The following is a 20,483-nucleotide window of genomic DNA, read 5'->3' as shown; positions in this document are numbered from 1 at the left end:
TTCAAATTTCCATAAATAAAAATGCAATTGTGTTTGTTGTCCGTAGCTTATGCCTGCCCATACCATAACTCCACCGCCACCATGGGGCACTCTGTTCAAAACGTTGACATCAGCAAACCGCTCGCCCTCACAATGCCACACACTTGGTCTGCGGTTGTGAGGCCGGGTGGACGTACTGCCAAATTCTCTAAAAGGATGTTACACTTGTGTAATGATAATGCTGTTTAATCAGCTTCTTGATATGCCACACCTGTCAGGTGGATGGATTATCTTGGCAAAGGAGAAATGCTCACTAACAGTGATGTAAACAAATTTGTGCACAACATTTTAGAGAAATAAGCTTTTTGTGCCTATGGAACATTTCTGGGATATTTTATTTCAGCTCATGAAACATGAAACCAACACTTTACATGTTGCATTTATATTTTTGTTCATGGTAATTTGCTAGGTTATTGTTATCTATGTGCTGTTGAAAATTGTGTTTTCCCTGAATAAAAGTAAGCTACCGGAGACACAACTCTCATCTCAAATATATTTTATTTCAATTGTTCAGGAATAGTTTTGGTGGTTTGGCTTTAAACAATCAGTGTATATGGTCATTTTAAGATATGCAGGGTAAAGTTGATCATTTCATATCGAGGACAGCAATCACTTTTGTGAGGTGCACTGCATGGCCGATGCGAGAGGAGAAGAGAAGATCACTCCGTAAAAACTTCCAAACGGTAAAAACGATTTGATTTTGAGGTGGGGGTGAAATCCAAAGTTGTGCTGTAGGCCTATATTTGTAAATCATAAATATTGATACATTACTAGCTCAAACACTTAATCTGCAAAAAGGACAAGTTAATTAGTGGTTCATGGTGATTTCAGAACCAAAGTGGGGGGCTACATTGCCCCCCCTGATCTGATAGTGATAGTGGTACTGGGGTGGTAGATGCCTAGTCTTCCTTATGGCTCAGCTCAGGTGCCTATGTAGTACAGTGAGGGAAAAAAGTATTTGATCCCCTGCTGATTTTGTATGTTTGTCCACTGACAAAGACATGATCAGTCTATCATTTTAATGGTAGGTTTATTTGAACAGTGAAAGACAGAATAACAACAACAAAAATCCAGAAAAACGCATGTCAAAAATGTTTTAAATTGATTTGCATTTTAATGAGGGAAATAAGTATTTGACCCATCTGCAAAACATGACTTAGTACTTGGTGGCAAAACCCTTGTTGGCAATCACAGAGGTCAGACGTTTCTTGTAGTTGGCCACCAGGTTTGCACACATCTCAGAAGGAATTTTGTTCAACTCCTCTTTGCAGATCTTCTCCAAGTCATTAAGGTTTCGAGGCTGACGTTTGGCAACTCGAACCTTCAGCTCCCTCCACAGATTTTCTATGGGATTAAGGTCTGGAGACTGGCTAGGCCAATCCAGGACCTTAATGTGCTTCTTCTTGAGCCAATCCTTTGTTGCCTTGGCCGTGTGTTTTGGGTCATTGTCATGCTGGAATACCCATCCACGACCCATTTTCAATGCCCTGGCTGAGGGAAGGAGGTTCTCACCCAAGATTTGACGGTACATGGCCCCGTCCATCGTCCCTTTGATGCGGTGAAGTTGTCCTGTCCCCTTAGCAGAAAAACACCCCCAAAGCATAATGTTTCCACCTCCATGTTTGACGGTGGGGATGGTGTTCTTGGGGTCATAGGCAGCATTCCTCCTCCTCCAAACACGGCGAGTTGAGTTGATGCCAAAGAGCTCGATTTTGGTCTCATCTGACAACAACACTTTCATCCAGTTCTCCTCTGAATCATTCAGATGTTCATTGGCAAACTTCAGACGGCCCTGTATATGTGCTTTCTATAGCAGGGGGACCTTGCGGGTGCTGTAGGATTTCAGTCCTTCACGGCGTAGTGTGTTACCAATTGTTTTCTTGGTGACTATGGTCCCAGCTGCCTTGAGATCATTGACAAGATCCTCCCGTGTCGTTCTGCGCTGATTCCTCACCGTTCTCATGATCATTGCAACTCCACGAGGTCAGATCTTGCATGGAGCCCCAGGCCGAGGGAGATTGACAGTTCTTTTGTGTTTCTTCCATTTGCGAATAATCGCACCAACTGTTGTCACCTTCTCACCAAGCTGCTTGGCGATGGTCTTGTAGCCCATTCCAGCCTTGTGTAGGTCTACAATCTTGTCCCTGACATCCTTGGATAGCTCTATGATCTTGGCCATGGTGGAGAGTTTGGAATCTGATTGATTGATTGCTACTGTGGACAGGTGTCTTTTATACAGGTAACAAACTGAGATTAGGAGCACTCCCTTTAAGAGTGTGCTCCTAATCTCAGCTCGTTACCTGTATAAAAGACACCTGGGAGCCAGAAATCTTTCTGATTGAGAGGGGGTCAAATACTTATTTCCCTCATTAAAATGCAAATCAATTTATAACATTTTTGAAATGCGTTTTTCTGGATTTTGTTGTTGTTATTCTGTCTCTCACTGTTCAAATAAACCTACCATTACAATTATAGACTGATCATTTCTTTGTCAGTGGGCAAACGTACAAAATCAGCAGGGGATCAAATACTTTTTTCCCCTCACTGTACATACACCATGGACATACATCATTTACACACACACACACACACACACACACACACACACACACACACACACACACACACACACACACACACACACACACACACACACACACACACAGAGAGAAGTCAGCTCAGACATATCCAGCTCAGCAGCAGATTTTAATTTAGAATGGAAAACAAATGTTACTGCATCAAATCGTATCTAATCGAACCGAGTCGCACCGAATCGTTTCAAACTATAACGTATCGTTCCTGTATTTTATCGGAGCCCATGTATCTAGATCCGTATCGAATCGTCTTGAAAGGGAAAGATGCACATCCCTAGGGAATCACTGGAGGGAAGACAAAGATGAGTCTCAGACCAGCTAATTAAGATGAAAGAAAGACGCAATCATATGCTAATTTCATGGCCTTATTACCAGCCGTGCTGAGAGTGATGAGAGCAGTGCTCATTCTCCTGTCCTTCCTATCTCCCTCGCTCTCTCTCTCTCCCTCTTTCTCTCCCTCTCTCTCTCTCCCTCTCTCTCTCTCCCTCCCTCTCTTTCTCTCCCTCTCTTTCTCTTCCCACACTCATTCTTCAGGAGTTGTAGAAATGATCTCAACATGTTCATCCATCATAGGCTTGTCATATCCAGCGGTGGGTCTTGTTTTAATGAACAGCACAGAGCCATACGGCCTCACAGACAGACACAGAGACAGTCACACACACAGTCACAGACGGTGTATTTAATTCAACACTTCTAACCTTCCCTCAGCAGCTCAGCCCTTCATTTTGGGGGTTCCCCTGTTGCATTTATTACCCATGTCATTAAAGTCTCATCGAATGGGGCTCTGAGGTGATAATACACAAACACACACATTCACCTCCCTGCCCCTCACACACACACACACACACCCCTCCCTCCCTGCCCGGCCTCCTCTCTGTCACGGTCAATTAGGTCCTTCATTTCTCCAGCCGCCCGCCTCGCTGGTGTTGGGGCAATGTTATTCTCTCTCTCTTTTCTCTCACTCTCTCTCTCTCTGATTCACTTCTTATCCTCTTAATCAACCCTAACTTTTTCTTTTGAGTACCCTTTTCACGTAATCTGACATCAGTGTTTAAAATGCTCACACTGCCATTTCACACGTTTTAAAACGCTTATCCTTACAGAGAAATAGTATTGTGCTACAGTATATAAATTAAGAGCAGGATTCAATGGTCTTTAAAGTTTATTGCAAAAATCTTCTCAGCCTATAAACACACAGGCTTATACTGTAGATCCAAAGCTTTAGACAAAGCTATTTCCTCCCACAAGCATAATTTGAGTCTGTGTTCAAGGTCATTTCTCAAAAATACGTTTTAGGCTGTCAGTCAGATGTGGCTGTCAGTCTGATGTTATTCATTCTCAGGACCTTAGTGATTCTATTAGCAGCTCGTTTGGATGTGAGCTTTATTCAGTAAAGTCACAAATCACTCAAAGCCACTCCACTCACAGACAAAGGAAGGGGGGTGAAAATATCCTTAAAATATTTGAGTATTTATGAAGCAGCCACTATGCATCAATCTCTGTCAGAGCTAACCTTTGGTTGCCGTGGCAGCGGTGGCATGGCTGTGATTGTGTTTCTGAGTGAAATGTTTTATATTAGAAGACAGGACTCAGAGCTGAGAATGTTTCTCCTCTCGGTTCGTGAAGATGATTGGCATATATTTTATTTTTTAAGTAGACAGTTCTACTAAATTAGTGTGTTGTGCATGTGTAAGAGAAGCAGAGAATATTCTAATATGTTCTGAGAAGCTCACCTTTGCGCAAGAGTGTTAAGAGTCTACTTTGACCCCCAATTGTGTGTGTGTGTGTGTGCGTTTGTGCATGTGTGTGCTTGTGTGTGTGTGTGTGTGTGTTGGCATGATAATAAACAGCTCCTATGAAGTTGACCTCACATGTCACATTCAGTGTGACATCATTCAATTAAGCTGGGTAATAGGTAATAGAATGGTTAATAAGATGAGCGAGCTGTCGATGGATGACTATAGGCATTACCTCATCCCCCTGGTCACATGACCACACCTCCACACGACACACAGATGACTCACACAAACAGTCACATCTGTGGAGCCCAAATTCTAATTTGTGCCTCCCACGCATTCCCCCACCGCTTCCAATACACCGCTATATAACACAGATTGGAATGTCTCTCTCTCTCTCACACACACACAAAGTGTCTCAGAAGGGAGTCTCATTGTCGCCTCATTGCTTCAGACAGAACCCCAGCTTTTTCTCTGCGGTAGTGGTGTGAGTGAAAGACAGAAAGGTCATGGATGTCTCCATTAGTTCCTGCTAGCCAGACTTTTGATGTGGAGAGAGAGAGAAGGGGCTGAGGCACACAGACTAAATGCGCCATCACTGCTACACATCTCGTTCCCCAGGGAACTGACCTTTCCAGCCATAGATATCCATCAGTATGAAATCCTCAATGAAGTCCTGACAGACAGACAGGGTCCTCAGACTGACTCTCAGACACACTGTCGGGAACATAATGCCCAAATCCCCTGCCTGGTCTCAAGAGCCATCAGCTCTGGGACCTTGTGTGCCTGTGACCATGTGTGTGTGACTACAGTATGTGTGCAGCCATGTATGTCCATGTCTGTGTTTTTGACCTAAGAGCTGTCATCCTCTTCATGCCCTCTCTGTGTGACCTGGCCTCCATCCACAGTATACCTCTACTGGTGGCTTGGGATTTGGAGCTCACTTCTGTCATGCTGTACTGCAGCTCAGGGATACTGGAAAACACAGACCCCTACTACCATGCAGTATGCTAGTCTCTCTGGACTGTTGGAAACCAGACCCCCAAGCTACAGTCTCTCTGGACTGGTGTAGTCCAGACCACCAAGCTACAGTCTCTCTGGACTGGTGTAGACCAGACCACCAAGCTACAGTCTCTCTGGACTGGTATAGACTAGACCACCAAGCTACAGTCTCTTTGGACTGGTGTAGACCAAGCTACAGTCTCTCTGGACTGGTGTAGACCAGACCACCAAGCTACAGTCTCTCTGGACTTGTGTAGACCAGACCACCAAGCTACAGTCTCTCTGGACTGGTGTAGACCAGACCACCAAGCTACAGTCTCTCTGGACTGGTGTAGACTAGACCACCAAGCTACAGTCTCTCTGGACTGGTGTAGACCAGACCACCAAGCTACAGTCTCTCTGGACTGGTGTAGTCCAGACCACCAAGCTACAGACTGTCTGGACTGGTGTAGTCCAGACCACCAAGCTACAGTCTCTCTGGACTGGTGTAGACCAGACCACCAAGCTACAGTCTCTTCGTTCTCCGCTCATCTCTCTGTATGTTTGTCTTCTTTCAGCCCTGGTCGCTCACCCATCTCCTTTGACCATGAGATCGTCATGATGAACCATGTCTACAAGGAGCGTTTTCCCAAGGTACCTTCCCAGAAAAATTCTTCATTCATATCTGTCTTGACATTTGTTTATTATGACTTAGTTGACATTAATACATTCAGAAATGAAATACCTATAATTAAAATATTAACCAATTTATGACAGTCCTTCAATTAGCTTTTCCATTGTAATAAAGCTCACTATGAGCTGCCTGGAAGGTGGGTATGTGTGAGTCAACCCTCCCCCCTCTCGTCCCCAGGCCACGGCTCAGATGGAGGACCGTCTGGCTGACTTCCTGTCGTCCTCGGCCCCTGACAAGGTGATGCCCCTGGCTGACGGGGTCCTCAGCTTCATCCACCACCAGGTCATAGAGCTGTCCAGAGACTGCCTGGATAAAAGCCGTGAGGGCTGCATCACCTCACGCTACTTCTACGAGCTGCAGGAGAACCTGGAGAAACTGCTACAAGACGTGAGTGGACTGTTTGTTTTCATTTTGGGAGTTAAGGTGGATTTGAGGAGTTTCATCCTTTGCAGTGATATTCTCCAACATCAATTGAATAATTCATTAAGTGACAATGTCGTCCAACTCGTGTTAATTTAGACACCTGTTTGTTTACCCCAGTCACGCATGGTTTCACTAAGGTCCTCACTCATCATCATTAAGCCTGTCAAGTCTGTCAGGCAGTTTGTCAACACACCGTGATGTCATAGGATGAGGACACCACTTTGACCCGTTTAGTCCATCAGAATAACGTAAACTCCCTCCCACCCTCCCTCTCTCCCTCCCACCCTCCCTCTCTCTCTCTCTCTCTCTCTCTCTCTCTTTCTGTCCATATGGGACACATTCCCCCACACCTGCCACTGATATGTTAGTCACAAGACGGGTTGGTCTGTGTTAGGATTTTAGGGACATTCAATGGTGTGTGTGATGTCATTGATGTCTCTATTATCTCAGTTACAGTGCTGGGGGGCTCATGGTTATGACATTATTGCTCCCAGTGGCCTCGTCCCGACCCCCCCAGTCAACGGAGGGTGTGGTGGGGGGGGTCTCTCCTCTCCCTGATTCTAATTTCATGGCCCAGCAGTCAGCAAGGGTGATGGATGACTCTCCCAGACACCCAGGAGGAGGGGTGGAGAGAGAGAGAGAGAGAGAGAGAGAGAGAGAGGGAGAGAGAGAGAGAGAGAGAGAGAGAGAGAGGAGAGAGAGAGAGAGAGAGAGAGAGAGAGAGAGAGAGAGAGAGAGAGAGAGAGAGAGAGAGAGAGAGAGAGAGAGAGAGAGAGGAGGGGTCTGCGGGGAGTTTTCCAGTCTTGCATTGGCTGTTTAAACCGTCCGGCGTTAGGGCTGATGCCTGTTAGATTGTGGTTAGTGTGTGAGAGACAGAGAAAGAGAGAAGCAGGCAGAGTATTAACCCCTACGAGAACCACATGCTGGCCACATTTGGAGAACAGAACAGAAAGAACGTTGTATCACCTTAAGGGCAATAATTGGCCGACTGGGTTCGGGGCGCTTAGCAGAACACGGTAGGTGGCGGCGATATAAACGTGCCGTGGAGTGAGGCAGTGAACAGGTGCCCGGAGCGGAGGGATCCGGATGGCCAACGTCACGTTTTTTCCCCGTTATTTCCATCGCTCTGGCCCAGGATGATGTCTCGCGTGTCGTGGCAGAGGAGGCTGGAGGAAGAGGAGGTGCTACATGTTTTGGAGCAGAGGGAGTGGAGGAGGAAGTGGAGCACACTCACACTGGAGCGTGATCACGTTGCTTTTCCAGTTGAGTTTTTGTCTTGTTGTCTGTTTGCGGTTGGGGGCGATGTTTGGATTGAGGTCAGGTCAAGGTCTCTGCTGGACCGTCTTGGTTGGTTATAGGTATATATGTGACAAGGGACAGGCATGGTATTACGAAAGCTTATCCTTATTATTTAGTAACAAATGGTAGGCTATTGCATACTTTAACTTTTTTGGCTTGAAAAAGGTCACAGACCTCTTTGAAATATTTTGTCTGGTACACACCTTAGTATGTTGATTCAGTGTATGTTATTTGGCACCTACATAGAGTCTCATGCAGGCAGTCCATGTTGTGAGCCAGTTGTGGCGATCAGTGCTCTTCTCCATTGTCTTGTTCTTCACCCCTCTCACCCTATCCCCTTCTGTCTCTGTCCTGTCACAGCTCCAGGCCACTACTCTAACCCTCCTCTAGCCAGGCCAGGCCATCCATCCATTCCCATACATCCATTCACCCCACGCAGCGGCACCATTAAAAACCTCACAGGATACCACCTGATCCACCTCAACCCCAGCCTCAACCTCAGGCCTGAGTGACTCGTCACCATAGCAACCCCTGCCTCTGGCCCAAGGAGGACTCCTGGGTAGACTTAGAGGCCCAGGTCACCTGAGGGGGGAATTGGGGTAGTTAGTCAGCTAGGCTGCCTGCTCAGCACTCTCCATCGGTCACAGTGTGTCAGAGGTGGTCCTTTGGCTGGCTGGCCATCACTCACTGGTAGTCAGGTCTTACAGGCAGTTTAGAAGATGCACACACACATACAGGCACAGACGCACACACACACACAAAGCCACACACATTTGCACACATTCACACACATACAGAGACACTAGGGGTGTGCTGATCTCGTCATACTCGTAATCGTATCCGTTTTATCACACTTGATACGTGTAATTGGATTTACTCGTGATCGGAAAACCCGGACGTGCTCTTTAAATGCTGGTAAAGCCTAAACCTCAAGTGCACATTACTGCGCTATCACATCATTATGTTCCTTCACTCATTCCCCCACATTGTTAAACGACCCAGACAGATGAAAATGCACATGATTTACTTACTTAGTCCTATTCAATGATCAACGAGATAGGCTAATAAATAGCCTAATGTATGGCTGGTATGGCTGGCTACTACTGCCTGCATTTATTCCAGACAGATTTAGGTAGGTAGGCTAATTCTCTTGCCACATATATTGTTTCACTTTTAAGAGGAGCAAAACTTTTCTCTCCTGACACTTATGCCACAACATTTGTACAATCAAAATAAGCGATCTACGTTTGCCATTTTATTTTCAAATGATCTGTCGCTCGGTAAACATGCCTGGGCGAGAATAAATAATAATAGTAAGCATGGGCTTGGATCACGATATAACGACAGACGTGGCGGCAGGTAGCTTAGTGGTTAAAGAGCGTAGTGCCAGTAACCGAAAGGTCGCTGGTTCTAATCCCCGAGCCGACTAGGTGAAAAATCTGTCGATGTGCCCTTGAGCAAGGCACTTAACCCTAATTGCTCCTGTAAGTCGCTCTGGATAAGAGCGTCTGCTAAATGACTAAAATGTAAATGTAAAATGTCAGCAATGGAATAATTATACGGACAGACAAAGTGAGCATACTAAACAACGCCAAGTAGACAGACAAAGCAACGATGTTTAGAGAAGGGGTGACTTGTGCCCTGAGACGAGTGACTGTGAGTGAGTGAAACAGAACTGCGCGTTTGTCTGCGTGGTGAAATGAGAGCAGAGGGAGAGTGCCTTGTTCTAATCCAATCGTTGCAGCTGGCTCAACCGATACCCCGCCCGTTTCTTTACAGACAGAAGAGCTAGCCAATAGTTGTTTGGAGCACACAGCCCTTCACACTGTTTGAGTGAAAGAGAGACGTGTGCTGGCACCTGAAAATAACTTTTTTTTTCCGATCACGGATAATTCCAAAAAATACATATGTCATAATCATATTCGGAAAATTCTCCATATCCGTTACGATACTCGTTTTTTTGTCCGAGTACTCAGAGACACTCTTCTCTCTCTCTCTCTCACACACACACACACACACACACATACACCGACTGTTTCTCACACTGACACAGCGTAGTTAATTAGCCGTTGTGAGTGTGAATGACGGTCCCACCGCTGCCCATTACTCACCGATCACTTGTCTATAATGGTAGGAGATCCCCCTCTCTCTCCCTCCATTCCTCCCTCCATCTTCAGCACTTTGGCGCTTACATTACCTTTATAAATTATTCAGGGTCTGATTGGAGCCACTAGGTCCCCTGCTGCCTGCCTGCCTGTCTAGCTGCCTGCATGCCTGATCTGCCTGCCTAGCTGCCTGCCTGCCTGGTCTGCCTGCCTAGCTGCCTGCCTGCCTGCCTGGTCTGCCTGCCTAGCTGCCTGCCTGCCTGGTCTGCCTGTCTAGCTGCCTGCCTGCCTGGTCTGCCTGCCTAGCTGCCTGCCTGCCTGGTCTGCCTGTCTAGCTGCCTGCCTGCCTGGTCTGCCTGCCTGCCTGGTCTGCCTGCCTAGCTGCCTGCCTGCCTGGTCTGCCTGTCTAGCTGCCTGCCTGTCTAGCTGCCTGCCTGCCTGGTCTGCCTGCCTGCCTGGTCTGCCTGTCTAGCTGCCTGCCTGCCTGGTCTGCCTGCCTAGCTGTCACTATGGGATTTTTCTATTAGCCCGTGGCAGACGGACGCCTGGCCAGGCCTTGTTTATTAACAGGCTCTGGCTCTCTATTAGGCTGCCTTCCACTATACCTACCTGATGGATGTGTGATTTACACACTAACGCTTTGTTTTCTTACACCCCCCCCCCGTCCGTCCGTCCATCTTCCTCCCCCTCAGTGTTTTCTAGGAATCAGAGGTGCTCTCTGGGTGGTTTTCTAGGCTAGATAAATTCTGTGGTAAATTACTCTGTCCAAACTGACAACATGTTCCATTGTATATTTTCACTGTAGCAGTGAGGTCATTCTGCTTTAGCTGGCTAGCTACTTGTCAGTGTCAGTCTGTATTGTATGTTGGAGTGTATTGACTGCATGTATCTTCTCATCGTCTTTCCTGTGTCATCTCTGAATGGACAGATAGGTGAAGCTGTTTTTATACGCAAAACCAAGTCTGGTCGATGTAGAATTGATTAGACGATCTTTAGTAGACTATCTTTCTTATCGTGTGTAGACTAACACCATTCTATAATTCCCCCCTGTAGCTCTGAGGTGACTGTTGCCTATTTCTGCAGGTAGTACTGATGGTTCATACTACCGGTGTGCTCTCTAACTCTTCCTCTCTCCTCTCTGTGTCTAGGCTCACGAGCGCTCTGAGAGTGTGGAGGTCACATTTGTGACCCAGCTGGTGAGGAAGCTGATGATCGTCATCGCTCGGCCAGCACGCCTGCTGGAATGTCTGGTAAGAGGAACGAGAGGGGGTAGACGGGGAATTATCGGAGGTGTTTCCCAACAATGTTTCCTTCAAATGAATGAACATCTCACACGTAAGTGCTTACCGGAGGGAGATAGATGATGAATGTCTATATCACGGTTTTCAAGATGACACAAAAAATAAATGTTATTTGTTTCATAAATTGGTTCCTATTTTCAAGCCAGTCCTTTTCTTCCTATTGTTAATAAGCCACCTAGCCATTTACTCTTCATCGTGTGGTTACTCAAGCATGGCTCTGTATTTATTGTCATCTGTCCTCAGAGGCAGGTGCACTGCACGTGCAACAGCCTACAACACAGAAGTTTATGTATCACCCATAGGAGCTCCCTCCCATCCATCCAGCATCCCAGCTCAGTTTCTCAAGCAGCCCAAGCATGCTGCTGCTCTCTGCCCAGCTAGGGAGAGGGGAGTGGGGGAAGAGACAGTGCTTCATCACCCCCTCCTCCTCCTCCTCCTCCATGGCTAAGCAGCTGGAACCATCCCTCCACCTCAGCACTCTTTTCTGGAGCTGGGAGGGAGGGAGGGAATCAGAGAGAGGGGGGTGGAGAGAGGGAGAGGCTGCCCCTGTGCTCACGTCAGTATTTTTGACTAATCACATGCAGCCGATGCTATGACAACACGCAAGATGGGTTTTTACAAATGGACGCACACAGCTTGGAAAGAGGTGTTGGTGGGGGTACACTGGGAAAGAAAAAGTCCAGTGTCTGTGTTCTTTTGCCAATCTTAATCTTTTATTTTTATTGGCCAGTCTGAGATATGGCTTTTTCTTTGCAACTCTGCCTAGAAGGTCAGCATCCCGGAGTCGCCTCTTCACTGTTGACGTTTAGACTGGTGTTTTGTGGGTACTATTTAATGAAGCTGCCAGTTGAGGACCTGTGAGGCGTCTGTTTCTCAAACTAGACACTCTAATTTATTTGTCCTCTTGCTCAGTTGTGCACCGGGGCCTCCCACTCCTCTTTCTATTTTGGTTAGAGCCAGTTTGCGCTGGTCTGTGAAGGGAGTAGTACACAGCGTTGTACGAGATCTTCAATTTATTGGCAATTTCTCGCATGGAATAGCCTTAATTTATCAGAACAAGAATAGAGAACGAGTTTCAGAAGAAAGTTATTTGTTTCTGGCCATTTTGATTCTGTAATCGAACAGACAATTGCTGATGCTCCAGATACTCAACTAGTCTCAAGAAGGCCAGTTTTATTGCTTCTTTAATCAGCACAACAGTTTTCAGCTGTGCTAACATAATTGCAAAAGGGTTTTCTAATGATCAATTAGCCTTTTAAAATAATAAACATGGATTAGCAAACACAACATGCCATTGGAACACAGGACTGATGGTTGCTGATAAGAGTTCCCAATAAAAAAATACAAATAAAATTAAGGATGCACTCTGGATAAGAGCGGCTGCTAAATGACTAAAATGTAAAAATGTAAATAATGGGCCTATGTAGATATTCCAAAAAAATCAGCCGTTTCCAGCTACAATAGCCATTTACAATGTCTACACTGTATTTCTGATCAATTCTTTCGAAAACACATTTCTAAGTGACCCCAAACTTTTGAACGGTAGTGTATATTTTTAATTTTCTCAGTAAAGCTTTGAGATAACTCTGTAATGAAAAGTGCTATACAAATTACATGTATTATTATTATGATTATTATTAGAAAGAGAGGGTCTGTCTTTGTCAGAGGACAAGGAAATAAAGGGGTGTTCACATACAGTACAGTACAGTGCTGTTGTGGATTATTTTGCAGTACATTCTCATTACCTCCTCTCGATTATGCTCTCAGGAATGATTGTGCTGTTGTTGAGCCAGTGAGCCACAACAAACAAACACACACACACATTCCAACTTTGGCTGATTATAACACAATCTTCTCTAACCCCCCTCTCCTTTCCCTCCCTCTCTCCTCCCCCTCCGTCTCTCCCTGGTGTACAGGAGTTTGACCCGGAGGAGTTCTACCACCTGTTGGAGGCAGCAGAGGGCCATGCCAAGGAGGGCCAGGGCATCAAGTCAGACATCCCACGCTACATCATCAGCCAGCTGGGTCTCACCAGGGATCCCCTGGAGGAGATGGCCCAGCTGAGCAGCTACGACAGTGGGAACCCAGACACACCAGAGACAGACGACTCTGTGGATAGTCGAGGGGCCACAGTGCCTGGAGTAGCTCCCCCTAAAACCAAGGCCCCACGGGAGGAGGACTTTGAGAACATCAAGCTCATCAGCAATGGGGCTTATGGGTAAGACAGACAGGCAGGCTTGTACCTTTATAAGACAGTAGATTGAGACTGAAGCGTCCCCATGGGTTTGTTAACCCATGACAATGACGATAATGATCATAATAGTTCTAACACTGTTGGCCACCATTTGATTATTATTTCTCCTCTCTTCCCCTTCTCTCTCTCTATCTCTCTCTCTCTCTCACCCATGTCTCTCCCTCTCTCTCTCTTTCTCTCTCTCTCCCTCCCCCCGCTCTCTCTCCTCTCTCTTCTTCCCTCCCCCTCCTCCTCTCTCCCACTCCATTTCTCTCTGCAGTGCTGTGTACCTGGTGCGTCACAAGGAGACCCGTCAGCGTTTTGCCATGAAGAAGATCAACAAGCAGAACCTAATCCTAAGGAACCAGATCCAGCAGGCCTTTGTAGAGAGAGACATCCTGACCTTTGCTGAGAACCCCTTCGTGGTCTCCATGTTCTGCTCCTTCGAGACACGCAGACACCTCTGTATGGTCATGGAGTATGTGGAGGGTAAGAGCTGATCATACACACATAAAGCTCATTTGCACACACACACACACACACACACACACACCTCTGTATGGTCATGGAGTATGAGGAAGGTAACAGCTGATCATACACACAGTTGACATGCATCAGGGGTGGCCAACCCTCTCCCTGGAGAGCTACTAGTTATGCAGGCTTTTGCTCCAAACACACCTGATCCAGCTAATCAAGGTCCTGATGAGCAGCTAATTAGTAGAATCGTGAAGGGGGCCCCCTTCTTCCTTACATACTGGGTACACACTGACACAGTTTCTTCCATGTTTGTGAGCGGGGGTGTAGATATACTGACTGTCGTTTCCTCTGCCCTCCCCAGGTGGTGACTGTGCAACCCTGCTGAAGAACATTGGGGCTCTGCCCGTGGACATGGCACGCATGTACTTCGCTGAGACCGTACTGGCACTGGAGTACCTCCACAACTATGGCATCGTACACAGAGACCTCAAACCTGACAAGTAACACACACACACACACACAAGAAGGCAGTATCTGTCTTACAACTTCATTTTGATACTTCTCATGGGCTTTAATAATTCACCCGCTATAAGCGTTATTCAGCATCTCATAATGCTTCCATCTCTCTCTCTCGTTCTCTCTCCTTGCCTACCTCCTTCCTGCAGTCTTCTGATCACTTCGATGGGCCACATCAAGCTGACAGACTTTGGCCTGTCTAAGATCGGTCTGATGAGCCTCACCACCAATCTGTATGAAGGACACATAGAGAAGGATACCAGGGAGTTCCTGGATAAACAGGTACAGAGAGAGACTCATCTGGCGACCAACACATAACACCCTAGCTCTGTCACTGGTCACTCACTCTTCCCTTATGTATAACAAAGTGTATGACGATGTGTACCCGTATGAGACCGACTAAGGGAATGCAACATTGTACTGTTAGTGACTGTTAGGGTGTATGTGTGCTGTTTTCAGTTCTCTCCCTGCCTATACTTGACCCTTCCCCTCTGTGTGTGTATGACCAGGTGTGTGGTACCCCAGAGTACATAGCCCCAGAGGTGATCCTGAGACAGGGCTATGGGAAGCCAGTAGACTGGTGGGCCATGGGGGTCATTCTCTATGAGTTCCTGGTGGGCTGTGCTCCCTTCTTTGGAGACACGCCAGAGGAGCTCTTTGGACAGGTCATCAGTGGTGAGTACCAGAGATAACAGAAGTCCATTAACACAGGAGTCTGCATTTTTAACAGAGAAAAAAGGAAATGAAAAATAGAAAAGTGATTGCTGTGTTTTCTAAACGTATGTGGAAAAATGCATCTCACTACAGTTTCTGCTCTCTGTCTCTGTAGATGAGATCATATGGCCAGAGGAGGAGGAGGCTCTTCCTAACGATGCCCAGGACCTCATCTGTAAACTCCTCAGACAGAACCCTCTGGAGAGGCTGGGCACAGGCAGTGCATTTGAGGTGAAGCAACACCGGTTCTTCTATGACCTGGACTGGAACAGTCTGCTGAGACAGAAGGCAGAGTTCATCCCTCAGCTGGAGTCAGAGGAAGACACCAGCTACTTTGACAGTAAGTCACACCTATTCTACATGATATACAGTGCATTCAGAAAGTATTCACACCCCTTCCCTTTTTCCAGATTTTCCACACTGTAGATGTACCTATAGTAACACCCTGAACCTACTCTGCTATTCCTTTACTCACACTCCATAGTCATTTACATAATAGAATACCGTTTAAATAGTCGCTGTACTTCAACATAGAGCTTACCCTTCATAACTGCTTTACACACGCTTATTCTATCTCCCAGTCTCCCTGTACTGTGTCATGAAAAGGAGTTTGTCATGTAACTTAGTGTCGTTTTCCTCTTTCTCTCTCTCTCTAGCCCGTTCAGACAGGTACCACCACATGGACTCTGAAGATGAGGACGACACTAACGATGACGATCACGTAGAGATGCGCCAGTTCTCCTCCTGCTCGCCCCGCTTCAGCAAGGTAAACCACACACGCACGTACAAATACACACACCCACCACCGCCGCTGCAAATGGAATCACTCCATGTACTCCATGTAATCACAACTGTGTAGGTGTACAGCAGTATGGAGCGTCTGTCCCTCCATGAGGAGAAGCGGACCCCCCCGCCCACCAAGCGGAGCCTTAGTGAGGAAGGAGGAGAGCGCATCGACAGCCTCAGTGGGCTCAAGTCCAGAGACCGCTCCTGGCTGGTGGGGTCACCTGAGATGTGAGTATAGGGGGCTCTTCCGAGGCCAGCAAACCAAAGCCTAATTTACTATAGTGTATTCTAATTATTTATGTTTTCCACTATAGGAGCTGTCTGTGTCTTGCATCACCAACAACAGAACTGTAGCCTTATAGATTCTAAATCCCAAGCATTTCACTTAGTTAGGGTAGTTGACACAACCTTTTGACAAACACAATATTCTGTATGTTCTGTATGTGTAACGTCCCTCTCCTGTGTCTCCCTCCCACAGCCTGCGTAAGCGTCTGTCCGTCTCGGAGTCGTCCCACACTGAGAGTGACTCCAGCCCTCCTCTGACGGTGCGTAGACGCTGCTGCTCCGCCATCATCGAGATGCCGCGCTTTGCCATCTCTTCGGAGGAGGAAGGAGGGGTGGCCCTGAGTCATAAGAGCCCCAGCCTGCTCAGCCAGACCCTCGGGGGATTCAGGGGCCCCCGCAGTGAGGAGCTGCCCCTCTCCATCCCAGAGCTCCCCGTAGAGAGAGAGCTGAAACTGGTCCAGTCCCCCACCACACCTGGGTCCACCACCAGCCAGCTCAGCAGAGCCACACTCACACGTCAGTACTGGCTAAACAATATACTCACTCTATAGATGGGTGTCTGCTTTGATTCCATTCACATGACACATGACAGTGTCTTACTATACATATACACTACCAGTCAAAAGTTTGGACACACCTACTCATTCAAGGGTTTTTCTTTATTTTTAATTTTTTTTACATTGTAGAATAATAGTGAAGACATCAAAACTATGAAATAATACAGCTGAAGTCAGAAGTTTACATACACTTAGGTTGGAGTCATTAAAACTCGTTTTTCAACCACTCCACACATTTCTTGTTAACAAACTATAGTTTTGGCAAGACGGTTAGGACATCTACTTTGTGCATGACACAAGTAAGTTTTCCAACAATTGTTTACAGACAGATTATTTCACTTATAATTCACTGTATCACAATTCCAGTGGGTCAGAAGTTTACATACACTAAGTTGACTGTGCCTTTAAACAGCTTGGAAAATTCCAGAAAATGATGTCATGGCTTTAGAAGCTTCTGATAGGCTAATTGACATCATTTGAGTCAATTGGAGGTGTACCTATGGATGTATTTCAAGGCCTACCTTCAAACTCAGTGCCTCTTTGCTTGACATCATGGGAAAATCAAAAGAAATCAGCCAAGACCACAGAAAAAAATGTGTAGACCTCCACAAGTCTGGTTCATCCTTGGGAGCAATTTCCAAACGCCTGAAGGTACCACGTTCATCTGTACAAACAATAGTACGCAAGTACCATGGGACCACGCAGCCGTCATACCGCTCAGGAAGGAGACGCCTTCTGTCTCCTAGAGATGAACGTACTTTGGTGCGAAAAGTGCAAATCAATCCCAGAACAACAACAAAGGACCTTGTGAAGATGCTGGAGGAAACAGGTACACAAGTATCTATATCCACAGTAAAACGAGTCCTATATCGACATAACCTGAAAGGCCGCTCAGCAAGGAAGAAGCCACTGGTCCAAAACCGCCATAAAAAAGCCAGACTACGGTTTGCAACTGCACATGGGGAAAAATATCTTACTTTTTGGAGAAATGTCCTCTGGTCTGATGAAACAAAAATAGAAATGTTTGGCCATGATGACCATCGTTATGTTTGGAGGAAAAAGGAGAAGGCTTGCAAGCCGAAAAACACCATCCCAACCGTAAAGCACGGGGGTGGCAGCATCATACTGTGGGGGTGCTTTGCTGCAGGAGGGACTGGTGCACTTCACAAAATAGATGACATCATGAGGAAGGAAAATTATGTAGATATATTGAAGCAACATCTCATGACATCAGTCAGGAATTTAAAGCTTGGTCGCAAATGGGTCTTCGAAATGAACAATGACCCCAAGCATACTTCCAAAGTTGTGGCAAAATGGCTTAAGGACAACAAAGTCAAGGTATTGGAGTGGCCATCACAAATCACTGACCTCAATCCTAAAAATGTCTATATAAAATAAATAATTCAAAAACGGAGCTATATTGTATGCCCCAGAAAATATATACTAATACAATATCTCAGAAAAAAATATTTTGTTTAACAAGTAATACAAATACATTCTCAATAAGGTAGTGGTTAATATTATTGACACCCTTGTTTTCAATAACTTTTAATGCCTCACCTTAAGAGGATAATGGCACTGATCCTTTTTCTAAAATGTTTTATGAGTTGGAGACCACATTGTGAGGGATCTTAGAACATTCCTCCATCCTTTATCTGCGCTTATGGCTGCCTTCTTCAATTCAAGCCACAGGTTTTCAATGGTTGTAAGTCTGGAGACTTAGATTTTGTGGCCAATTAACCATTTATTTGTGGATTTTGATATGGATTTTGTTGTATTCTTTTCTGCTCATACATTCTCATTTCGACGCCAAACCCACCACTGGTGTATGTGGCCAAAGATATCTATGTCATCTGACCAAAGCACCGGTTCCAATCTAAGTGCCAATGCCGTTTAGCAAACACCAGGCGTTTACATTTGTTGGATGACATGAAGATAGAGCTCTTTGGCCATGCACACCAGGGGTGGGTTTGGCATTGAAATGAGAATGCATGGACATGAACGAACCCCATACCTACTGTAAAATATGGTGGTGGATCTTTGATGTTATGGGGCTATTATGCTTTCACTGGTCCTGGGGCCCTTGTTAAGGTCAACAGAATCATGAAATTTACCCAGTACCAGGACAGTTTTGCCAAAAATCTGGTTGCCTCTGCCAGGAGGCTGAAACTTGATCGCAAGTGGATCTTCCAGCAAGACAATAACCCCAAGCACACATCTAAATCCACAAAGAAATGGTTAATTGGCCACAAAATCTATTTTGCAATGGCCATCTCAGTCTCTGGACTTGAAACTCATTGAAAACCTGTGGTTTGAATTTAAGAGTGCAGTCCAGAAGCGCAGACAAAGGATATCAAGGATCAGGAAGGATTCTGTATGGAAGAATAGTCTAAGATCCCTCCCAATGTGTTCTGTAACATTTTAGAAAAAGGCTCATTGCCTTTATTCTCGCAAGGTGAGGTATTGAAAACAGGGGTGTCAAATTTTACCCCTACCCTTTTGATTAAAAAAATTATAACTTGTTAAACAAAATCTCTTTCTCTGAGCAATTGTATTAGTATAAAATGTTATAATTTCCCAATTGTTTTAGCTTAGCTCAGTATTATTATCATTTTTTTGTATACAGTAATTTTTGCTAATCTTTGTCAAGGGTGTCAATCATTTCGAACCCCACTGTATATACAGTACATGTACGCTCCCCTCCATACGTATTTGGACAGCGAAGCAACATTTTTATATTAGGCTCCCATATTCCTTGCACGCATTAACTACATCAAGCTTGTGACTCTACAAAGTTGTTGGGGCATTTGCATCCTCCCCATAAAAAAAAGTATTAAATTAAGGCACAAAGATCATACCCCCAAAAAAAATATGTTTAGTTGTATACTCTGAACGGCATCTCACTTATCATTATTCATGATTCATTCATGATTTTTCAGGATTATCAGGATTAATTTAGAAGTGTTCAGAAACATCTTATCTACTCACTTAAGCCCTATTCACAGAGGTTATGTAATTATTACCTGAGCATGTCTGTTTTTCCAGAGGATGATTCGGATGGGATTAGTTTTACCAAACTGCCCCCTCTAATTATGTTTTCCTTCTCATTCAAAATGTACCGTTATGATGGAAGCCTGGAGGCTGTTCTAGGCTTGAAGATATTTCAACTTGTCTAGGGATAGCCTAATATTGGCTTTCAGTTTGGGGACAGTTTGGAGAAAGTCAAAATAATATCAATAAGAACCCTTAATTAATTTATTAATTTATTAACTGACATATTTTTTCAATTGATGAATTCATTGGCACAATATCATCCGCTTAATCTTTTAAAAGTGAAATAGGCACTGGGAAAGTTGATATATGACAAAACAGATCATTCATCTGTAGGCTATGTGAATAGCACTTTGTTTTAAGCATGAAGTTGTTCCCATGTTCTTACCCAAACTGCGAGCGAGCAGCATCTGTTAAACACTGTAATACCAGTGTAATACCAGTATTACCAGGTAATACCACCTCAAGCTGAACCTCGGCAAGACGGAGCTGCTCTTCCTCCCGGGAAAGGACTGCCCGCTCCATGATCTCGCATTTATCACGGTTGACAACTCCGTTGTGTCCTCCTCCCAGAGTGCAAAGAACCTTGGCGTGACCCTGGACAACACCCTGTCGTTCTCCGCTAACATCAAAGCGGTGACCCGGTCCTGTAGGTTCATGCTCTACAACATTCGCAGAGTACGACCCTACCT

The 20,483-nt window shown here is 45.6% G+C and overlaps 1 protein-coding gene across 1 annotated transcript in view; it reads left to right on the top strand.

Annotated features, from left to right (window-relative positions):
• LOC311148626 (microtubule-associated serine/threonine-protein kinase 2-like) overlaps nucleotides 1-20,483 on the top strand; it is a gene marked incomplete at both ends in the record, with an annotated part of 94,816 nt that overhangs the window by 66,361 nt on the left and 7,972 nt on the right. The window contains 12 exons of the mRNA XM_084185613.1: nucleotides 5,929-6,004; nucleotides 6,222-6,431; nucleotides 11,020-11,121; nucleotides 13,089-13,390; nucleotides 13,686-13,894; nucleotides 14,244-14,382; nucleotides 14,548-14,680; nucleotides 14,908-15,073; nucleotides 15,228-15,452; nucleotides 15,769-15,878; nucleotides 15,972-16,126; nucleotides 16,377-16,699. Of these exons, the coding sequence (XP_084041739.1) occupies nucleotides 5,929-6,004; nucleotides 6,222-6,431; nucleotides 11,020-11,121; nucleotides 13,089-13,390; nucleotides 13,686-13,894; nucleotides 14,244-14,382; nucleotides 14,548-14,680; nucleotides 14,908-15,073; nucleotides 15,228-15,452; nucleotides 15,769-15,878; nucleotides 15,972-16,126; nucleotides 16,377-16,699 (2,150 nt within the window). The remainder of the gene's footprint in view (nucleotides 1-5,928; nucleotides 6,005-6,221; nucleotides 6,432-11,019; nucleotides 11,122-13,088; nucleotides 13,391-13,685; nucleotides 13,895-14,243; nucleotides 14,383-14,547; nucleotides 14,681-14,907; nucleotides 15,074-15,227; nucleotides 15,453-15,768; nucleotides 15,879-15,971; nucleotides 16,127-16,376; nucleotides 16,700-20,483) is intronic.

This window comes from Coregonus lavaretus (genome assembly GCF_964263955.1).
Source record: "Coregonus lavaretus genome assembly, chromosome: 21".
Classification (NCBI taxonomy): domain Eukaryota; kingdom Metazoa; phylum Chordata; class Actinopteri; order Salmoniformes; family Salmonidae; genus Coregonus; species Coregonus lavaretus.
This window is presented reverse-complemented; position numbering and strand designations above follow the sequence as displayed.